The sequence below is a fragment of the Schistocerca cancellata genome, chromosome 9 (assembly GCF_023864275.1).
Source record: "Schistocerca cancellata isolate TAMUIC-IGC-003103 chromosome 9, iqSchCanc2.1, whole genome shotgun sequence".
Classification (NCBI taxonomy): domain Eukaryota; kingdom Metazoa; phylum Arthropoda; class Insecta; order Orthoptera; family Acrididae; genus Schistocerca; species Schistocerca cancellata.
This window is the reverse complement of record NC_064634.1, coordinates 182,849,665-182,874,361: the sequence shown is the minus strand read 5'-3', so window position 1 is coordinate 182,874,361 and position 24,697 is coordinate 182,849,665. Positions and strand designations below refer to the sequence as shown.

The 24,697-nt window shown below is 39.4% G+C and overlaps 1 protein-coding gene across 3 annotated transcripts in view; it reads left to right on the top strand.

Annotated features, from left to right (window-relative positions):
• Nucleotides 1-24,697, top strand: part of LOC126100919 (uncharacterized protein CG4449) — a 153,428-nt gene that overhangs the window by 81,453 nt on the left and 47,278 nt on the right. For all 3 annotated transcript variants that reach the window (XM_049911586.1, XM_049911585.1, XM_049911584.1), the window contains exon 5: nucleotides 10,501-10,626. In XM_049911586.1, coding sequence (XP_049767543.1) covers nucleotides 10,501-10,626 — 126 coding nt within the window. The remainder of the gene's footprint in view (nucleotides 1-10,500; nucleotides 10,627-24,697) is intronic.

The window sequence follows — 24,697 nt, the reverse complement described above, 5'->3', positions numbered from 1 at the left end:
ACGCATAAGCGTTGGGCTGTTCAGAGCCATTGGCATTCCGATGTGCGAGGCCGGCCCCAATGCCATTTGCTGACGCATCAGCCGCCACAACCAAGGGACGGTCCAGTGAGAAGGGAGTAAGGCAAGGGGCGGACTTCAGCATTGCCATTAAATGGAGAAAGGCCTGGTCACAGGCAGGAGTGTAATCAGAAGGCACTCCTTTGCGATGCAAGTGATTGAGGGGTTGGGCAATGGAGGCAGCCTGGGGTGAGAACTTTAGGTAATAAGTAACCTTGCCCAAAAAGACCTGGAGTTCAGATAAGTCCTTGGGACGAGGAAGGGCCTCAATGGCCTCAACATTATGACTCGAAGGGCGAATGCCATCTTTGCTAAGCCAGTGGCCTAAGTATTCCACTTCTGGTTGAAAAAAAAAAACAACACTTGTCCAGCTGACAGCGTAAACCTGCAGATTGCAGAGCTTGAAATAAGGCACTGAGGTTTTGCAAATGTTCCTGGCGGGAACGCCCAGTGATGAAGATGTCATACAGATAATTCACGCAGGCAGGGATAGGCCGCGTAAGCTGCTCCAGAAACCACTGGAAAATGGCCAGCGCCAAAGAGACACCAAATGGAAGGCACTTGTACTTGTACAATCCGAAAGGCGTATTTATAACCTAGATGTTCCGAGAATCTCCATCCAAGGGTAACCGGTTTTACGCTTCAGCCAGGTTGATCTTGGAAAAGTACTCTCCCCCGGCAAGTTTGGAGAGAAGGTCTTTCTGTTGAGGAAGGGGTAAGTGTATACTAGGGACTGAGCATTGACAGTAGTGCTGAAGTCCCCACACAGGCAAATGGGACCCATTGGGTTTCTGTATGACCACCAACGGCATCACCCAGGCACTGTATGTCATAGGCTCCAGAATGCCAGCAGCCTGCTGACCGTAAGGCCACTGAAAGGAGTCGGGGCCCAGAAAAAGCGAGGCTGTGCATCCGGCCGATGTGTGATGTGCGCCTGAAAATCAGAAGCACATCCGAGATCTGTGGCAAACAATGACACAAAAGCAGAGCACAGATCATCCAAGTCCTGAAAAGGAACAGTCGTGGAAATGACCTTAATTTCATTGGAAATTGAAACGCCAAACAGCTGAAATGCATCCAGGCCAAAAATATTCGAAGCTGGCGGATGGTCAACGACGAATTGGGTAAGGAGATGGGGGATACATTTGTACGTTGCCTGGGTGACGAACTGCCCACGAAGGGGAATGGAACTGTCTCCGTAGGCGATCAAACGTCGAGAGGGAGGTGAAAACTCAGGAGAGCCCAGGCAGGTGTATGTCGCCATTTTAATCAGAGAGATGGTGGCCCCAGTGTCGACCTGAAAACTGATATCCTCAGCGAAAAGGCAGAGCATGAGGAAAAGCTTCTGCACTGATGGGTCATCCTGTGGGACTACCGATTGTAGAGCATGGAAGGTATCTTGAGGCCCAGGAGGGGCAGGACTGGAGCGAGTTGAGCGACTGTGACAGACCAACAGGATACGGCGCTCCTTGTTTCACAGCGTGCACGTTTTCCAGCAGTGGGGACAATCAGCTTGAGAATGTGTGGTAAAGCACTGTGGGTAAGATGGCAGTGGGCCATGCGACCGGCGACGAAGGGCGACCGGAGGCTCTGATACCATAGAGATGTCAGACAAAGAGGAATCCCGATGGTGCTGCCATCTGTCGGCAGGGCCACGTTGATATCGCAATGGCGGAACATGCCGAGACACATCAATCGCCGCAACTTGCGGGTGCGCAATAAGATGCTCATTAGCCGCCTGAACAATTTCAAAGGAGTGTGCAATGCAGAGAATCTCTTCGAAGGAGGGTTTATTGAGTTTCATCGCCATAGTGTGGACCTCAGGATCAGGAGCCAGCTGAACCGCCACATCCCGGATCAGGGAGTCTGCATACAAAGCCTTACACTGCTGATTGGTGTATGTAAAATCGCATTGACGGCTGAGACCCTGCAAGTCCGTGACCAGGAACGATATGATTGACCAGGCTGTTTATGATACTGTTGGAACTCCAGCCGAGAGGCAACCACATGGTAGCGGTGGGAATAATAGTTCGCAAGCAAAAGGCATATCTCCTGGAAAGAGAGAGCCACAGGATCGGACAACAGTTCCAACTTGCGAAGATGAAAGAACGTGTCTGGGGAGGCCCAAAACAGAAACAACAACCGCTGCAAGGAGTCATCTGTGACTTGAAAAGCCGTGAAATGTTGTTTCAACCAATGTAATTATGTTTCCTAGTCTTTAGTGTCATTTAATGGTGGGAATAACGGCGGACGTGGGAAAGCATCGGACACCTGAGGACTCAGAAGCTGTTGTGGCAATGCGTCCCGGGCATCGACTTTGTCCATTAGCAACCATAGCGGCTGTTGTAAGGTGTCTAACTGGAGCTGCTGCTGCTACATGAGCTGATTTTGCTCCAGAAGACAGACCAACTTCGCCCCCATGCTAACAACAACCACCGTTTACCTCGTCACCAAAATGTTGCAACCGCGACCATTCTGGTCGCGGGGTTGCCAAGAACAAAAGCGTGGTGGGACCAAACGGGAGCCGCCTGTGAATAAACAAAATGAATGGGGAAGGATGGACACGAACAATGATAGACGACTGAGCAAGACCTAACGAACAACACGCAAATAGCAACGGGGTCACAAGCAAAACTTCACGAATCCACGATGTCCACTCGTACACGAAAACCAAGTAGACATGCTGTCTCTGTAGGTGAGGTGTCTATAGAATAAAGCAAATATCAGACTGCCTGCTGAGCGAGAGGCAGGCACTTAAATACCTGATAGAGTATGTTGCTATTGGCCGCTGGGACCATGTGCTCCACTGTGGCACCCTCACATTGTATGTGGCCCAGGAGCGCGTGCGCAGCCACGGCTTACGGTGCCACAGCGAGAGAGACCTTTAGTGGTAATCGAGGTCCATGCCGTCTGGCGCGGATTCAAAACCTGTGGCACCCGGTACCAGAATCTTGGTTTATGTAAGGCGGGTATATATCGCATTCCTTAAGGCTGTGGCATGGCATACATTAGTCTCACTATCAGGTCCGTGGAAGACAGATGTACTGAGCATAAAAGGCATGCACAATCACAGCAGCCAAGTAGATCTGCTGTTGCCGAACATTGTTTGGATATTGGTCACCCTGTGTTATGTAACAATACCTAATATTTGCATGCACATCCAGCTATTGGGACAGTGTTATTAAGGGAGCTGTTGAGATTAAATTAGTGAGCAACCCTGTAAACAGGGATGGAGGTTTTTGTTTAAACTCTGCTTGGAATTGTGCTCTCTCCGTTGTCAAAAAATAGACGGACACAGTCAATGTTATCTCACATGGTAGTTTGTAGTCTTTCACTATCGATACCTCTGACTTTGGTCACCTTTGGTGGCACTAGTGTTGAGTGTGTGTGTTATCTTTCTTGAATTACTCCAAGAACTGAGGTTTTAAATTTGCTTGTACATCGCGTGTCCGTTGCAGTTTGTGCCTTGAAAATGGCGGGGTGTACTCCTGCTGAAATATCGGCAGTCGCTGCTAATATTACCTGGCTCAATTCTCGTAAGTTGTTTAAAAAAAGTTTTGCTGAAAGTATGATTGACTGGTTTTATGTGAATGGTCTTGCTCTCAATTTTAAAAAGACACAACATATTCCGTTCTGCACTTCTTCGTGGTATTACACCAATAATAAGAATAATACATGACAAGGAAATAATAAATAGGGTGGAACCTTGAAAGTTCTTAGGTATTCACATTGATAAGAATTTAAACTGGGAAAAGCGCACTTGGGAGCTTCTAAAACAACTTTGTTCAACCACATTTGCACTTAGAATCACTTCAGATCTTGAAGAGAAACAAATCAGCAGGTTGACATGTTTCGAATTTTCATCGAATAATGCCGTGTGGATTAAGGTTATGGAGTAACTTATGTTCAAGAAAGAAAGTCTTTGTTGCTCGAAAATGTGCTGTAAGATTAATATATGTTGTTCTCTCACGTTCAGCTTGTAGAAATTTGTTTAAAGTATTGAGAATTTGGACTGCTCCTACACAGTATATTTATCTCCACATGAAATTTGTATAATTCTGTGGGTTGGAGGTATAGGACACCATGTCCATTTTTGGTCAAAATGAGATTATTGGCACAATCATATGAGTTCCTTGTCCTCTATTCAGAGGTATACCACACTATGTCCTACATCGAATTTTGGCGGAGTTACGGTGCCAGGAAATAACACCAAGTCCACTGTGCCTTAGAGGTATACAACACCATCTGGACATAGTGCTGTATACTTCACCGCACTGGTGGCACTAGTGTGAACTAAGGTCAGTCCAGTCAGTTTTACATGGGACTTGATAGTGTTATCTCCAGTGTTTGTTTTGTACAAGTTATTAATTATGAATCCAAACTCTCTCAGGTACAAAATTATGACATTGCTTAAAGGCAGTAATAGTGCTGCCTCAATAGGTAAGCTGTAATGTTTCCTACAGTCATTATATTAATGAATAATGTGGTTGTAAACATAACCTAACTTATGAGGCATTTCTATTTTACCAGATGAGGAACCATTATGTGGTCTGTTTTGTTTCAGAATCAAATACTAATCCAACTAGCTATCATACTGTTGGCAGAAAATAAGATGTAGGGGAGCATTCGAGTAACGACGAACAGGATGACTCCGATTGTGATAGAACCTATGAACCTTCAAGTGAGACAAGTTCTGATTCAGATGACAATAATAGTACACAGAATCAATTAGAGAATAAGTTAAAAACAACAGTAATGTTCAAACTGTCCCAAATGAACGACAAATACCAAATATACTAGAGGAAGATTTATACTTAAGCAGTGATAGTGAAAGTGCTGTAAAAAGTTGTGCAGTTTTAGAAATGAGTGAATGTGTGGGAAGGAAAATAAACAATAAAACTAATACTCCACAGCATGGTACAAAGTGTGTAGCTCATACTGACGAATGGAGATGCAACATCCGTAAACGCAAAGTAGCTGGTGGGAAGGCATATGTCAATAAAAAATGTAGGACTGTTCCTGCTAATGTACTGCAGCCTCCGTGCATGTGTAGAATGAAATGCTCAGAAAAACTGCCTGAAAATGAAAGACAGAAGATTTTTCATTCGTACTGGCATGAGGAAATGTCTACATATATGAAAACGCAATTTGTTGGTGCGTGTGTTGAGCAACATAGTACAACTTGTTCAAGAAAAAGAAACTTAACCTCGAGTAAGTGTAAAGAAAACACTGCAAGCTACTATTTTACTGTAAATGGTGGACGAGTTAAGGTGTGCAAGATTATGTTTTTGAACACATTTTTTATCTCAAATACAGTTGTAGTAAACATTTTAAAAAATATGGAGCCAAGTGGAGTAGCAAGAAAATATCAAAGGGGTAGGCATATTCCAAGCAGAAAAACACCTGATGAAACCGTTGAACGTATCAAAAGACACGTTTCTTCTTTCCCACATTATTAAAGTCACTACAGTAGAGAACAGAGTGTCAGCAAATATTTAGGACCAGAATTGAACATACAAAAATGTATGACCTATACATAGATGACTGTTTTCAAAACAATATTGACCCAGAGACAAGGGGTAAAAATTGGCTTTATACAGACATCTTTTTAAACAGTTCAATTTGTCTTGAAAACCACACCTGTGATACAAGTGATACATTTCAGACAAAGCTGAAAAGTAATCTGACTCCAGAAGAAAAAGAATCTGTTGAAGCTGAGCATACTGCTCATCTGAATGAATAAAAAAACTGGTATCTTCTAAAAAGTAATTACACTATCAAGACAAGAGGAACACCAACACACACAGTATTAACCGGAGACCTTCAGAAATGTTTGCCATCACCACTCATATCAAATAGTATTAGTTTCTATAAAAGGAAACTTTGGGCCTTAAATTTTACCTTGTATGTTGCATCAGATTCCTCAGTTCACTGTGTGATGTGGGATGAGTCAAAAGGAGGGCGAGGCGGAAACAAAATTGCATCAACAATTTTGAAGCGGGCATATAGTCATACCTGGCAGTGACGTGGAAGAAATCACACGTTGAACAGACAGCTGCTATGGACAAAATAAGAATGTGAATATTCTAATGTGTGTGTTTTTTTTTTTTTTTTTTTTTTTTTTTTTTTCTGGCTACTGCATAAGTATCCACAAATTAAGACCATAACTGAGAAGTTCCTACTAAAAGGCCATACCCATATTGAGGATGATAGTGTTCATGCATTGATAGAGAGGAAACAGAAGAAATTGAACATTTTAACACCCTGGGACTGCCAACAATTGGTAAGACACACTTCCAGCAAGTACCTTGTTCATAATATGGAACTTCAAGATTTCAAAAGTTTTAATTTACTGTATGCCACAAAAGACTCTGAAAGGCCTCCCCTTGTCCAGAGGAAAATGGATATGGAGAAACAGCCATTTTTTAAATCAAAGTGTGTGCATTTACAAGTGAAACAGGAAAACATGGGAATTCTGCACTTCAAAATATCTTTTGATGGTGACAACAAACAGGCCGACTTTGTTAGGTTACACAGACATGGACTTACATTTCCAGCAGATATGAACCAACTCCCAGATGTCCCTAGACTTATTTCTCTGCTGAAATATAATGATTTACTGGCACTATTGCCATGTGTAACCAAAATGGTGAATATTGAGAGAATGAAGAACTGTGCTGTGATTCAGTATCTTCATTTGAAGGGAATGATGCCCAAGAAAATTGTGGAGGACATGCAGAATACACTTAAGGACAGTGCTCTGTCATATGTCACAATGAAAAACTGTGTTTCCTAATTTAAATGTGGAAGAATGAGTGTGCAAGATGCACCAAGAAGCAGAAGGCCTTTCACCATTGCCAAAGATGAAACAGTGACTGCAATTCAAGATACAGTTTTGTAGGATCATCAGACAATGTTGCAGTACATTGAAACCACATTCGGAATCTCCAATGGGTGTGCTCACGACATTGTTGTGGATATTTTGGGAATGCGGAGAGTTTCATCTCGGTGGGTCCCGAAAGGCTTGAATGCAGTTCAGAGACGGGAGCTTGTGTAGTGTTGTGAAGAAATCGTCTGCCAATTTGAAGCGGATGAAGACAGCTTTCTTGCAAGGTATGTGACAATGGATGAAACGTAGGTTCACCACTTTGATCCTGAGACAAAATAACAGTCACAACAATGGGAACATCCTTAATCTCGTACACTAAAAAAATTCCGGTTGCAAAAATCAGCCATTAAGATGATGGCATCGGTCTCTGGGATGCAAAAGCGTGTAACTATCAATGCATCATGCACCCTCCTTCACCATTTGAGAGAAGAGATAAAGAAAAGAAAGCTTGGAAAACGTGTGGGCAGAGTCCTTTTGCATCATGACAACGCACTGGCACACAAAGCTCTCGCAACATGGGAAAATCTGCATGACAGCAAGTTCGAATTGTTATGTCATCTGCCATATTCTCCAGATTTGGTTCCCTGACTTTTTTCTTTTCAAAAACCTAAAAAAAAAAAGACCTCAAAGGGCGACGATTTGACAATGATGATGCAGTGATTGATGCTGTGAATGCAAGGTTGGACTCAAAATCGAAGACCTTTTGTTTGAATGGTTTGCAGAAGTTATTTGAGAATTCCTGCAAGTGGATTAGTGTACACAGATATTACATTGAAAAATAAATTGGTATTATGAAATTTCTGTCAGTCTTTATTTGTTAGGCTAGGCACTTTTCGACCCCCCCCCCCCTCCGTATATCATTGTCATTAATCATGCAAATGATCCATGGAACATGAAATTAATTCCAGTGATGAATAATATCATTTACTGCCATCTTATTGCACCAGTGTGCAAATTATATATATGAAAATATATAATTAAACAAATTAATTATACTATTGACATATTTGATTTTTATGGATTTTGCAGCGAATAAATTGTCTTTCACATTTAATTCACAAATCTGGTAAATTGTGAGCCAGTGGTATCGTGAACTTATGTCGAATCTGGTATCCTTGGTTATATTAGTCTTCTTCTGCCAAAAGTATTTTTCATTCTTGACTGTGTGTACAATATTAATTCTTAATCGGACTTCCTCTTCTGATGCAGGCAGCTATATTGACATGACATTGGGATAGTGTGTGGAAGAAAAGAAAACTTTGTGGTTTTGCACAAAAACGAACTCTCAGGCTTCATATTTTCATAGGATTATTATTCAGACAACACACTGTATCACAAGAAATATGTCTTCTCGCCACGAGAACTAAAGACATAGTCTGCATGACAAAAAAAAAAAAAATTGAATGGAGTCTTTATCATTTGTGATTCGCCTTCCAGTATAGCAAATTACATCTTTTCCGGTGCTTACAGAGGCCGCGCTAATGATTATTATCATTGGTTTTAAATTGTTGTCGTAGCTTGTTGGGGCTTTCCCTTATGTACCTATACACCAGCCATGCTAACAGCTGCAGATATTGTAGATCTGTATTTGTGATATTCTGTGAGCTACAGGAGTGGCTACTTCCGAAACATACATAGCAATGTATGTTCAAGTAGTGAAGCAATTCCAATAAGTAATGAATATCATATCATCTGACATACAATCAATACAGGCTGAGAGAATATGAAGAGTAACATCATAACAGAAACCAAAAAGCGCATCTAACAACTGAATGTATTAATGTACTAGCCATATCAATAGCTCGAGCCTAGATCCAAGAACCTACACTTTCGAGGTACTTTAGGATATTCAAAGACAATCATACTAACAATGAATTGTTCGTAGCTGTTGAAATGACTCTCAGTGACAGTGGGTAACACATTGATACATAATAGAAAAACAACATAGAGTTAACTTTATAAAATAGCACAAGAAAAGAATGATTTGCAAACAGTAACAGGAACAGACCTACCATATCCATTCAGTTATTATTAGAAAGATCACCTTCTAAATTTGAAACAAGGTCAGCTAGAAGTATGGACTAACATCATCATTACTACTTATCTGAAGCTACAAAAAACTGCATTTAGATGTTTAAGCTGTACCACCATTTTGTCAGCTTCTGAAAGACTGCTATCTAAAGTAGGATATTCACTCTGTCAACAACACAATAGCCATCTCTCTAAATTTTTTATTTTTTTATTTTTTGTACAGCAAATAGACAAAAATCTGTGGAATATGTAATTTATTTATTGCTGTGTCATTAATAAATATGATATTAGATGTACATATGTTGCTATTTACATTGTTCTACAAATTCATCATATAACATCAGTGTTAAAAACTTTTGGGATAGGTTATTAGTAGCCATCAATTTTCAGATGTCAATGATTAAAACGAAATAAGCATTGATGATTTGGTGACATCACACATTTTAGTTCAAACTCTTTAAGTTTATATTAATGATATAAATAAAATAGAAATAAACATTCCACATGGGAAAAATATATTAAAAACAAAGATTCCATGACTTACCAAACGGGAAAGTGCTGGTAGACAGACACAATAAAAAACACACAAACACACACACAGAATTTCAAGCTTTCGCAACCAACGGTTGCTTCGTCAGGAAAGAGGGAAGGAGAGGGAAAGACGAAAGAATGTGGGTTTTAAGGGAGAGGGTAAGGAGTCATTCCAATCCCGGGAGCGGAAAGACTTACCTTAGGGGGGAAAAAAGGACAGGTATACACTTGCGCGCGCGCGCGCGCGCGCGCACACACACACACACACACACACACACACACACACACACACACACACACACACACACACTGTGTGTGTGTGTGTGTGTGTGTGTGTGTGTACCTGTCCTTTTTTCCCCCTAAGGTAAGTCTTTCCGCTCCCGGGATTGGAATGACTCCTTACCCTCTCCCTTAAAACCCACATTCTTTCGTCTTACCCTCTCCTTCCCTCTTTCCTGACGAAGCAACCGTTGGTTGCGAAAGCTTGAAATTCTGTGTGTGTGTTTGTGTGTTTTTTATTGTGTCTGTCTACTAGCGCTTTCCTGTTTGGTAAGTCATGGAATCTTTGTTTTTAATATATCTTTAAGTTTATATAAATATATACTATTTCTTACCTGTTGAAACCACAGACTCACATTGACTGTGTATCTACTGCAAATGTCTTTACAATTCCTGGTCCTGTCGCCAGGTGTGGGTGACAGATCATGCTGTAACTGTACAATCTGAAGTTTCCCAAACTTGCATTTATAATAACAAAATGAGTTGTATTCCTATTGGTGTTTCAGCTTGTCATACTAGTCTTCCTTTCTGAAAGTGATTGTTTTGAGTGAACTCCTTTGAGAACAGATCATTGTAGTTTGTTATTGGTTGAGTCACTTTTGGACTGTCAGTCTATAACTTGACTCTGTTTTCTTAATTTTGTTTATAACTAAATTTTGATCATAATGTAACATGTATACAGTTTTATTCAATTTTTCTTGTATGAATTACAGGATGAGGAAAACACTGACAATGTTAATAATGTGAGCCTTGAAATACCTGATGAACTTGAAAATTATGAGATGTCTGTTAAAGTTATGTGGAAGAGTAAGGATATACACAGGTTTAAAATCCGGAAGGTATGTTCTCCTTTTAAATGATTTAACATTTGACCTGTGCAAGACAATAAGTTGATACAGTCTTTCAGGAAATGTAGGATACACGTAAGGAAGTATTAAAAGTATGTTTACATGTCAAATTTAGATTAAGCAAGAAATTTGATGGATAAATAAATACTGGTTTTTAAGTTTTCTGTACCTGTCATTCCTATATACATTATATGCCTGCAGTATCTGTGGAATCTTAAAATGCAAAGAGAAACCCGTGAGTCATTTGTGTCTAGTAGATGTGATGTGTAATTCTTGTAGAAATTTGTAATTCTTTTCTATATAAAATGTAATGTGTATCAGTCGAGGTGCTTCAGGTGCTTGTTGTCAGAGAATGTTGCCATTAACTACTTTGTGCTCCATTCCAAATGGTGTTGGTATTGACGGGGTGTTAAAAACACCTCAGTAGACACTATCTATGTTAAAAGAAAAAAGAACACTCTTCTGAACGTAAACTTACATTATACTGAAAATTTCCCATTAGGAAGAGAGCTATGAATTAAAAGTATTGTTGAGACGGGAAATCATAGTATATGTTCCAACTGCCATTTATGTTAAGTAAATGGTGTAACGTTGAATGAGACATGATACCTTCAGATGATATCATTGGCACTCCCCGTGTTCCATAAGTTTTAATTAGACTGTGAAGTATGTAAACAGTATCCAACTGTAAGTTCTAATCATTCACTCAGTTGTTTGCCGTGTAATTTAGACTTACCGTAACACACAATATTCACTTCATTTTCACTTTCACTATCCACTTCCATACACGTGTCATATCGACAGCATTCATTTCCATCTTTTTAGATTTATTTTTTCTTCTTTTAAATAAAGTAAGTAGTTTGGTGTCTGTCCTCCAAAAATTTCATTTTATTTTCATGTACTTTTCCATATCTAATTTGCAGCATTTCATTAGTAAAATAAAAACACTAAAGTTCTTTGAAATAAGATGGCTTTCCACATTCAAGAGAAATGTTTCCAGTAGGCATCACATGTATTTTAACTCTTTCATGCCATGTCTGTGGTGAAAATTGGATAGCTTTATGTGATAAACAAAACAAGAGGAAAAGTCACTCACTTAATACTATTTATAGTCAGATTTAAATTAGGTGACACACATTTTCCAAAAATTAGTGGCCAGTGTTACTCTGCAGGTTTGCTTAGATGGTGCACTCAGAGCCATACTTGCGGTTATATTCATAAGTGGGTAGTGAAAGTAGTGTGGAAACTCAGTGGGCTTGCATGTGGAGAAATGGGGTTCAAATCTCTGTCTGTCATGTTTTATGTGGCATACCTAAATCAATTTATGAGGCCGCAGACAATTTTCTCCTACATTATTGTCTAATCAAGGCTTGTGCTCTATTTCAGGTGACTTAATCACCACCATTAAATTCTAGTCTTCTTTCTTTTTTAACAGACTTCTTGTATTCGGGAGGATCAGGCTCAAATCCCCATCTGGCCATCATGATTTAGGTTTTCTGTGCTGTCCCTAAATTATTTCAGGCAAGTGCTGGGATGGTTGCTACTATAAGGACATGCCTGTATATATGAATAAAGTTCCCCCCCCTCTCTTCAACTATAATCCCAAGACATGTCCAATGCCCTCGTGGAAGTGATCTAAGGATGAGTAAAAGTACCACCACCTCTGCCACGATTAGTACTACTACTACTACTACTACTACTACTACTACTAATTATGATGATGATGGTGTTGATGACACAGTGAACAAATTGTCAACTAGACCACACAACTCACATTTAGTAGTTCTCTGTCTAATTCAGGCAAATGATAGGTAGATAGTAGCATTGATTGCATCTGCATATGAGAATATCTTACGCAACATTAAGTCATTCACTCTGTGTTAGTAGCAGTTAGAATATACAATAAAATTTCCTGTCTGCACTGATTATCACACAGACAACATTCTGATTTCCTTTCTTTTACTCTCGAGAAATCCTCCAGCTGCAAATACCAAACTGCCCATCTTTACATTTGATACTTGAGACACTTGGTAGTTTTTCTTCATGCCTATTTATTTTTGGCGCAAAGTGAATTAACTGAATTTTCTCCCAAATTTGATTCAGTATCTACTCATTCGTTATCCAGTCTTTCCGTTTAATCTTCATTATTCCACTACAGCATCACATTTCAAATGCTTCTATTCTCTTTTTATGTGAACTGTTTATTGTCCATGTTTCACTTCTGCACAAGACTACATACCAGACAAGTATCTTCAGCAAAGACTTCCAAAAATTTAAATTTATATTCAGTGTTAACAAATTTCTCTTTTATAGAAACTCTTTTCTTGCTGTTGCCATTCTGCATTTTGTATCGTATCTACTTCAGCCATTATCAGTTATTCTGTTGCTGAAATAACGAAACTCCCTCTTTTCTCAACTACTACCTCTCTTACATGACCTTAGACTCCTCTACATCTACATCAACATCTACATCTATTCTCTGCAAACCACTGCGAGGTGCATGGCAGACGGTAAGAAGTCCCTTTTGTGGGCTGATTCCACTTTTGCAGTATTTTGCCAATAAACAGAAGTTGCCACCTGCTTTACCCACAGCTGAAACTATGTGATCATTCCATTTCACATCTCTACAAAGTGTTACACGCAGGTATTTGTATGAGTTGGCTGATTCCAACAATGACTAATTGATATTATAGTCATAGGATACTACATTTTTCGATATTATGAAGTGCACAATGTTACACTTCTGAACATTTAAAGCAAGTTGCCAAGCTCTGAACCACATTGAAATCTTATCAAGATCTGACTGAATATTTATGCAGCTTCTCTCAGATAATACTTCATTATAGATAACTACATCATCTGCAAAAAGCCTGGTTTTTACTGTTAATATTGTCTGCAAGGTCATTTATGCACAATGTGAACAGCAAGGGTCCCAACACACTTCCCTGGGGCACACCTGAAGTTGCTTCTACATCTGATGATGACTCTCCATCCAAGATAAAATGCTGTGCCCTCCCTACCAAAAAGTCCTTAATCCAGTCACAATTTTCACTTGATACCCAATATGATCGTACTTTTGACAATAAGCGTAGGTGTGGTACTGAGTCAAATGCTTTTTGGAAGTCGAGAAACACTGCACGTCTGCCTGGTTGCCATGATCCAAAGCTTTCAGTATGTTATGTGAGAAGAATGCGAGTTGGGTTTCATATGATTGATATTTTCGAAATCCATGATGGTTGCATTGAGGAGTTCATTCCGTTCAAGATACCTTATTATATTTGAGCTCAGAATATGTTCTAAGATTCTACAACAAATCGATGTCAAGGATATTGGATGGTAGTTTTGTGTATCATTTCTACTAACCTTCTTGTAGACGGGTGGGACGTGCCTTTTTCCAAGAACTGAGCTTTGTTCAATTTAACGATTTCAGCTGTTTCTGAACACCACCGACACTAATGTTTATTTTGTTCATCTTTTCAGTGGTACGAGGATTAAATTGGGGCAGTTCGCCTGGGTTCTCCTTTTTAAAGAAATATTTGAAAAGTTAAGCATTTCAGCTTTTGATTTGCTACCCTCAATTTCAGTTTCTTTCTCATTCGTTAGTGACTGGCCACTAACTTTGGTGCCACTAACAACCTTTATATATGACCAGAATTTCTTTGGATTTTGGAAATGTCATTTGACAATATTCTGCTATGGTAGCCATTGAAGGCGCCATGCATTGCTCTCTTGACAGCCAAACACATTTCATTCAGCATCTCTCTATCTATAGCCCCCCTCCCCACACTTTGTTTTACACCTATTATTCAGTAATCTCTGCTGCTTTAGAAATTTCTGTACAGTGACTGTATACCATGGAGGTTCCTTCCCATTATGAACCTGAGCCAGAGTTCCTCTACATGCTCTTGAGATGTGCTGAAGGTTTTAAGTTCCTCATTGAGATATGACACCAGTGATTTTTTAAGTAGTTTACTGAATATATATATATATATATATATATATATATATATATATATATATATATATATATATATGTCTGTATATGTGTGGATGGATATGTGTGTGTGTGCAAGTGTGTACCCGTCCTTTTTTCCCCCTAAGGTAAGTCTTTCCGCTCCCGGGACTGGAATGACTCCTTACCCTCTCCCTTAAAACCCACATCCTTTCGTCTTTCCCTCTCCTTCCCTCTTTCCTGATGAGGCAACAGTTTGTTGCGAAAGCTTGAATTTTGTGTGTATGTTTGTGTTCGTTTGTGTGTCTGTCGACCTGCCAGCACTTTCATTTGGTAAGTCACATCATCTTTGTTTTTATATATATATATATATATATATATATATATATATATATATATATATATACTTAAAAACAAAGATGATGTGACTTACCAAATGAAAGTGCTGGCAGGTCGACAGACACACAAACGAACACAAATATACACACAAAATTCAAGCTTTCGCAACAAACTGTTGCCTCATCAGGAAAGAGGGAAAGAGAGGGAAAGACGAAAGGATGTGGGTTTTAAGGGAGAGGGTAAGGAGTCATTCCAGTCCCGGGAGCGGAAAGACTTACATTAAGGGGAAAAAAGGACGGGTATACACTCGCGCACACACACACATATCCATCCACACATATACAGACACAAGCAGACATATTTAAAGACAAAGAGTTTGGGCCATTAGATATATATATATATGGTTATAATAGAAGGAAACATTCCCTGAAGGAAAAATATACCTAAAAACAAAGATGATGTGACTTACCAAATGAAAGTGCTGGGTGTGGATGGATATGTGTGTGTGTGCGAGTGTATACCCGTCCTTTTTTCCCCATAAGGTAAGTCTTTCCGCTCCCGGGACTGGAATGACTCCTTACCCTCTCCCTTAAAACCCACATCCTTTCGTCTTTCCCTCTCCTTCCCTCTTTCCTGATGAGGCAACAGTTTGTTGCGAAAGCTTGAATTTTGTGTGTATATTTGTGTTCGTTTGTGTGTCTGTCGACCTGCCAGCACTTTCATTTGGTAAGTCACATCATCTTTGTTTTTAAGTATATATATATATCTAAAAACAAAGATGATGTGACTTACCAAATGAAAGTGCTGGCAGGTCGACAGACACACAAACGAACACAAACATACACACAAAATTCAAGCTTTCGCAACAAACTGTTGCCTCATCAGGAAAGAGGGAAGGAGAGGGAAAGACGAAAGGATGTGGGTTTTAAGGGAGAGGGTAAGGAGTCATTCCAGTCCCGGGAGCGGAAAGACTTACCTTAGGGGGAAAAAAGGACGGGTATACACTCGCACACACACACATATCCATCCACACATATACAGACACAAGCAGACATATTTAAAGACAAAGAGTTTGGGCCATTAGATATATATATATATATATATGGTTATAATAGAAGGAAACATTCCCTGAAGGAAAAATATACCTAAAAACAAAGATGATGTGACTTACCAAATGAAAGTGCTGGGTGTGGATGGATATGTGTGTGTGTGCGAGTGTATACCCGTCCTTTTTTCCCCATAAGGTAAGTCTTTCCGCTCCCGGGACTGGAATGACTCCTTACCCTCTCCCTTAAAACCCACATCCTTTCGTCTTTCCCTCTCCTTCCCTCTTTCCTGATGAGGCAACAGTTTGTTGCGAAAGCTTGAATTTTGTGTGTATATTTGTGTTCGTTTGTGTGTCTGTCGACCTGTCAGCACTACTTCGGTAATCATTGTTGCCACAACCGAGTCGTGGTCACCGTTACCAGTTTCAATGTGGACATCCTCAAAGACATCAGGTCTATTTGTTGCCAATAGATCAAATACATTTCCATTGTGAGTGGGTTCCTAACTACCTGTTAGACATTTAGTAAAGTTTCACAGGATGTCTTATCACGCCCACCACTAACAAAACTATAATTTCCCCAGTTAATTGTAGGATGATTGAAGTCTCCACCAATGATTACAGTATGGTTGGGGAATCTCGGTACAAGTAAACTGAGCACTTGCCCGTGAAAGGCAAAGGTCCCGAGTTCGAGTCTCGGTCCAGCACACAGTTTTAATCTGCCAGGACGTTTCAGGTAAACTGAAGTTTTCTCTAAAGCTTTCAGTTATTAGGAGATGAGTCAGGTGGGTGACAGAAGGATCCAATTATCATTTCATGCCCACCCCTGATACTGAGTCTCGCCCAAAGAATCTCAAATGCAGTTCCAATTTCTATCTCGGTGGATTTGAGTTTCTTGTCTACTGTGACAAATACACCACCTCCATTTCCCATTTGCCAGCCTTTTGATATACACAGAAATTTTCCCCAAGAATATCACTGTTATTTGTTTCAGGTTTCAATCAGCTTTCTGTGCCTAGTATTGTGCAAGTTTCGCTGCTTTTTGTGAGCACTTCAAACTCTGTCACTTTGTTGTGAAGGCTTCAGTAGTTTAACATTAAGAAAGGCATGTATTCTGATCGTATACTGATACTTCTGGGTTTTCTACATCCATTGTTACATGAATTGAATGGAGAGTTGCCTAATCAGTGAAAAACCCGTGTGTGCACCCCTCACAAACAGTTAACTGAGTAGCAGTCTCCGATGTGTAGTGCACACTTGACCTATTTAGTAGGACCCTACAGTTCTCAACCCCATGGACAAGTCCAGGAAGTCACAGAACATTCGGAGCCTCTGGTTATCTTTCCACTTGACTCAGAACCAAAGGGCCACGATCAATTCTGCAATTTGTGAGCTTTGTTGAAACACCATGTGGAAGGTCAGTCTTCTCAACTTTCTCTGCCAGTTGCTGGAATGACCCAAATTATCTTGGAGCCCAGGTGACAGACATCATTTGTTCAAATTTGCGCAACAGTCTGCAGTTGGTTGCACCCTGTTCCCTCAGTGGCTGCCAGAATAGCCTCTTCAACATATTGAGTGAGGTCCCCAGGCATACATACTGAATGCACCTGGTGCCCTTTCCTTTTCATTGCTGCCATTTCTCTAAGGGTGTACCATCAGTCAACATATGTTTCAACTGCCAACGATTAGTAGACACCTCTCTTTTGCGTTTTTCTCCTCCTGACAACAGGCAAAACAGGTTTCCCCAAAACAGGTGAAGTGAGTCCCACTAACTCAGTTTCAGTACAAGACAGCAACTGAAACTTGTTGGTTAGGGGGACGACAACAACAACAACACCTTGAGTCCTTCCCTGTCCCTGTCCACCCTGTACAGGATGCTTAGATCTTCCATTGACACAGCACTTGCAGTGAAGCAGACGGGTAATGACAGATGCTGTACTTCCTGCAGAGGAGACAGGATCCACAGGAAAGGATAGTACTTAAGGTACCTGTGGTGCAGGTATCAGAGGTACATGACTCTTGGGAGCTCTACTAACACATTGATTCACAGCAGTTGGCAATCATTTGACAGTAGTCAGGGCAATTTCCAGCTGCTTATGAATGTCAACCAACTCACCCCGTGTTTGAAAATGGCATTCACAGTGGGGCTGCATTTTGATAGACTAACTGCAGTGTGGTTGTTGTAAAAGCTTGTAGATAACTGTTTGATCCCCGCATCTTGTCCCTTCTACCTTCACAATTTTGAAACGAGTGTTTAAGTCAACATTGTCGCAAGTTTTATCTAAATCTACATATGAGTATACTATGAGTAGAAATGAAATTTTGCCTTTCTTCAGTCTTGTGTGATACGTCATTGCATCAATATTGCCTCCCATTTCCCTAAATTTCTCTGAAAGTCAAACTGATCTTTCCTGAGTGTGGCTTGTACCAGATATTTCATACTTTTGTAAATAATTCATGCCAGTATTTTTGAACCATGACTCATTAAACTGAGTGTTCGGTAGTGTTCACAGACGTGAACAAAGTATAATCACTAGGTTCCAGCTGTACGATGGTAGGCTACTGTGACTGTTGAGGCACATGGTGACATGAGTGGCAGCTCGACTTACTGAAGGAAGTATTAGTAGACAGGATCTACCGTGGCACTAAAAAAAGTCTCGTGACGGCATTGCGTGTGAGATGCTCAAGCACAGAATCCATTTTTTCCCAGGCTAACAAGCTGGATGATCTCTCAACTGGAGTGATGTGCAAGCCACTGTCTCATTAGTGGTGGAGACGCCACTGCGTACCTGTTATGTGTTCAAAAATTATTAATGTGGCAATCTCTCTGCATATTGGAATGTTAAGTCTTGCCATTTACTTTGTTCTTGTGTGTTCTTTGTACAACACAGTTATACAAACAGAAGTGTTTTCCTCTGCTGGTTCACAAGTATAACAAGGCTGTCAACAGATAAAAAGTAGGCCATTTGAAGTGTGACTGAGTATATTGCTTTCAAGGTCTTGATCGCAGTGCTTTACAGTAACATACTCTTTTCCTTGAGATAGAGTAAAAAAAAATGGAAATAACTCAAATGTAAATAAAGCAATGTGAATGGAGTATGTTACCAGCAAATTTAATATCTTCATCCACCATTCCAAGCCAATTTAAAAATCGCTCACCTAGTATTACTTCAGGGGTGCAAGGTGTTAAAATGGCCTGCTAAAATCAGCAGCTTCTGTAAATCGGCTCGCTTTTAAGGATTAATTAAATGACATCTCATAAAAGCAGCCATGTCAGTTGTATAACTCACAAAAATGATTTTTTTTCTTCCAAGTGGGCCTACAAAAGTGGTGTGTTTTCTATGCTGCATGTGTCCATGCAGTGACATGATCAAAGTAGAAATGGAACATTTTCCGCATAATTTTTAGGGAATATAAATATTGCATAAGCTCACAGGAGTGGATACAAAGGTTAAAATCAATACAACTACCTAACTGACTGTAATAGAAAAAAAGCTCTATTTTGCAGTTGTTGTTGTGGTTCTCGTCGTTCTTGGCTGCACCTTCATCCATGATTCTGCAAGCCACTCTACGGTCCATAGCAGAGGGGTACCACAAGCCACTGCTAGTCATTTCCTTTCCTGTTCCATTCACAAATAAAGCAAGGGAAAAATGACTGACTGTAAACCTTGGTACAAGCCCTAATTTATCTCATCTTACCTTCGTTGTCCTCATGCAAAATGTATGTTGGCAGGAGTAGAATCGATCTGCAATCGGCTTCAGTGTCAGTCCTTTAAATTTCTGCAATAATGCCTTACAAAAAAAGTGCCATCTTCCTTCCAGGGATTCCCATTTGATTTCATGAAGTACTTCTGTAATATTTGCATGCCGATGGAACCTATTGGTAACAAATTTAGTGGTATGCATCTGAATTGCTTCAATGTCTTCCTTTAATCTGATCTGATGGGTATCCCAAACATTTTAGCAGTACTCAAGAAAAGGTTGCACTCGTGTCCTATACACTGTTACTTTTATAGATGAAATACACTTTCTCAAAATTTTCCCAATTAAATAAAGTTGAGTATTCGCCTTCCTGACTACCAGCCTGACATGCTCAGTTGATTTTATATTGGTTTGCAGTGTTACACATAGATATGTAATCGATGTGATTGTGTCAAGCAGCACATTACTAATGGTGTATTTGAACGAGACAGGATTGCTTTTACTACTCATGCACATTACCTTACATTTTTCTGCATCTAGAGCAAGCTACTATTCATCACACCAACTAGAAATTTCGTGTGTGTCATCTTGTATCCCCCTAAATCACTCAAGGATGACACCTTCCTCTACACCACAGTGTCATTAGCACTCAGACATTTGTCAATAGTCTGCAGTCTCAATTCTGGTTTGGTGCAGTTGTCCATGCTAGCCTGTCCATGTACAAGCTCCTTCATCTCTACACTATTACTACAGCCTACATCCATTTAAACCTGCTTACTGTATTCTGTATTCAGGCCCTGGTCTCTTCCAACAGTTTTGCTTCCCGCATCCACTGTCTCTCTCTCTCTCTCTCTCTCTCTCTCTCTCTCTCTCTCTCTCTCTGCCCGTCTAATTTTCAGCACCCTTGTGAAGCACCACATTTTGGAAGCTTCTATCTTCTTCTTTTTATCTGAATTGGCTAACATCCATACTTGAATTCATACGAGGCTTCACTCCAGACAAATACCTTCATAAAATATCTTTTAACAAATTTATATCAGATGTTAACAAATTCCTCATTTTCGAAAATACTTTCCTTGTTACTGCCAGACTGCATTTTGTATTTTCCCTACTTTGGCCATTATCAGTTATTTAGTTGCCCAAATAGCAAAACTCATATACTACTTTTAGTGTCTTCATTCCTAATCTAATTCCCGCAGCATCATCTGGTTTGCATTCCATTATCCTGGTTTTACTTTTATTGATGTTCATCTTATAATCTCTTTTTAAGGCACTATCCACTCCATTTAACTGTTCTTCCAAGTTGTTAGTCATCTCTGACAGAATTACAATGCCATTGGCAAACTGGAAAGTTTTTATTTCTTCACTCTGAACCTTAATTCCTTTCGAAATTTCTCTCTGGTTTCCTTCACAGCTTGCTCAATGTACAGATTGAATAACATCTGTGATATGCCCAACCCATCTCATTCCCTTCTCAACCACGGTTTCCCTTTCATGACTTCTGACTCTTATATCTTCAGTCTGGTTTCTGCACAAGTTGGAAATAACCTTTTGGTCCCTGCATTTAATTCCTTCTGCGTTCAAAATTTGAAGGAGTGTTGTCCAGTCCACATTGTCAAAGCTTTTTCTGTGTCTACAAGTGATATAAACATAGGTTTGCCCATCTCCAATCTATCTTATAAGTCACGTGTTCCTACATGTCTCTGGAAGCAAACTGATGTTTACTAAGGTTATCCTCTACAAGTTTTTTCATTCTCCTGTAAATAATTTGTGTCAGTGATTTGCAGCCATGACTTATTAAACTGATGGCTTGGTAACAATTCTTTATCAAACACTGCTTTTTTTTATTTTATTAATACTCAAAATTTACCAATGGCAGCTTATATTTAACAAAAGGTAATTTTGTCACTTTTTCATCATGCAGTCTTATATTTATTTATTTACACATCAAGTTCCGTAGGACCAAATTAAGGAGCAAGTCTCCAAGGTCATGGAACATGTCAGTACATGAAATTACAACAGAAAAGTAATAACAGATAAAAATAAAATGTTTATGAACCTGAAGAAAGTCAGTCAATAAGTTTAAGTAAACGCAATCAACAATACAGCAAGAATCAGCTTAATTTCTCAAGGAACTCCTCAACAGAATAGAAGGAATGACCCATGAGGAAACTCTTCAGTTTCAATTTGAAGGCGTGTGAATTACTGCTAAGATTTTTGAATTCAAGTGGTAGCTTATTGAAAATGAATGCAGCAGTATACTGCACACCTTTCTGCACAGAAGTTAAGGAAGTCTGATCCAAATGCAGGTTTGATTTCTGCGGAATATTAACTGAGTGAAAGCTGCTTATTCTTGGGAATAAGCTAATATTGTTAACAAGAAATGACAGTAAGGAATATATGTATTGAGAGGCCATTGTCAAAATGCCCCGACTCATGAACAGCGATCGACAAGAGGAGATCGTGAACTTCACACCACTTATTGCCTGCACCACCTGTTTCTGAGCCAAAAGTATTCTTTTAGAATAGGAAGAGGTACACCAAAATATAATACCATACGACATAAGTGAATGAAAATAAGCAAAGTAGACTAATTTTTGTGTCCACTTAAGATGTCATTCAAATAGTAAAAATGGCAGCATTAAGTCTTTGACCAAGATCCTGAACGTGGGCTTTCCACAACAGTTTACTATCTATCTGAACACCTAGAAATTTAAACTGTTCAGTTTCACTAATCATATGCCCATTCTGTGAAATTAAAACGCCAGGTTTTGTTGAATTGTGTGTTAGAAACTGTGAAAACTGAGTTGTGCTGTGATTTAGCATTAGTTTATTTTCTACAAGCCATGAACTTAGGTCATGAACTGCACTATTTGAAACCAAATCAATGTTGCTTACAACATCCTTCACTAGCAAGCTAGTGTCATCAGCAAAAAGAAATATATTAGAGTTACCCCTAAAACTAGAGGGCATATCATTTATATAAATAAGGAACAGGAGTGGCCCCAACACTGATCCCTGTAGCACCCCTCACTTAACCGTACCCCACTCATACCCCATATCACAGCCATTCTCGATATTTTGAATAATGACCTTTTGCCGTCTGTTGCTAAAGTAAGAGGTGAACCAATTGTGAGCTACTCCCCGCATTCCGTAATGGTCCAACTTCTGGAGCAACATTTTGTGATCAACACAATAAAATGCCTTAGTTAAATCAAAAAATATGCCTAGCATTTGAAACCTGTACATGTGATAGCAAATCGTGTGATATAAAATGATCAATTATCTTTACATACACAGCATTTTCAATAACTTTAGCAAACACTGATGGCATGGAAATAGGTCTAAAATTATCTACATTATCCCTTTCTCCCTTTTTATAAAGCGGCTTTACTACTTAGTACTTTAATTGTTCAGGAAACTAACCATTCCTAAAGGAAAAATTACAACTATGGCTAAGTACAGGGCTAACATGTGCAGCATAATACTTTGATATTCTGCTAGGCACTCCATCATAACCATGAGAGTCCTTAGTCTTCAGTGATTTAATTATTGACTCAATCTCCCTCTTGTCTGTATCTCAGAGGAGTATTTCAGACATCAGTGTAGGAAAGGCATTTGCCAAGAAAATTATGTCATTCCTTGTAGAAACTAAATTTGTATTTAATTCACTAGCAATGCTTAGAAAATGATTGTTAAATACTGAACATATATCTGATTGACCAGTAACAGAAATATTTTTACTGCGGACTGACTTTATATTGTTGACTTTGTGCTGCTGACCAGACACTTCGTTCGCAACTGACCACATGGTTTAACATTTCTAAGCACCTTAGGATACTGTTGGTAATGGGCTACTGTAACTTGATAGTGACTTCTTCTAACATTTTTATATAATTACCGCTTTGTTCTACATGATGTCCTTATCCCACTAGTCAGCCACCAGGGCTGCCTATTACTGCTAGTATGCCGTTTAGAACTTTCTAATGGAAAGCAACTCGTACAGAGCATGAGAAATGTGTTAAGGAAAGCATTATATTTATATATCTATGTTACTGACACTACAAACATCTTGCCACTCTTGTTCCTTGACAGGGTTTAAAAAAAACTCTCTATTGCTGTTGGATTAACATTCTTATATAGTTTGTAATTAAATGTGACATTTGTTTGAGTACAGAAGCCTTTTAGTGTTAAAGTTTGTGTATCATGGTCTGAAAGGCCATTCACCCTTTTACTAACAGAATGCCCATCTAGTAATGAAGAATGAATAGAAATATTGTCTATGGCTGTGCTACTGTTCCCCTGCACCCTAGTTGGAAAAAAACACAGTCTGCGTCAGATCATATGAATTTAGGAGATCTTCCAATATCCTCTGTCTTGCACCATAATATACAAAATTTATATTGAAGTCACCATGTATAACTAATTTCTGGTACTTCCTACAAAGTGAATCAAGAACCCTCACTAGCTTGAGCAGAAATGCTCTGAAATCAGAGAAGATTAGTTTCACTAAATTGAACTGCCCCTGCACAACATTCAAATATCTGTTCAGTGCCGTGATAAGTCTATGGACTCAAATGGAATATTGTTTTTTACATTCATAGCCACTCCCCAACCCCACAAGGAACTCCTTGAGAAACAGCCAGCCAATCTGTATCCTGATACAGGAAGCCTCTGAATTGTCAAATTATTTAAGTGGTGCTCTGATATACCAATAATTTCAGAGTCAACATCTATAAGCAGTTCAATAACTTTATCTCTAATACCTCTTACTTTTTGATGAAATATGCTAATTCCTTCTCTACTTGGAAACATAATGCACTACTGGCCATTAAAATTGCTACACCAAGAAGAAACTCAGACGATAATCGGGTATTCGTTGGACAAATATATTATACTAGAACTGACATGTGATTACATTTTCACACAATTTGGGTGCATAGATCTTGAGAAATCAGTACCCAGAACAACCACCTCTGGCCGTAATAACGACCTTGATATGCCTGGGCATTGAGTCGAACAGA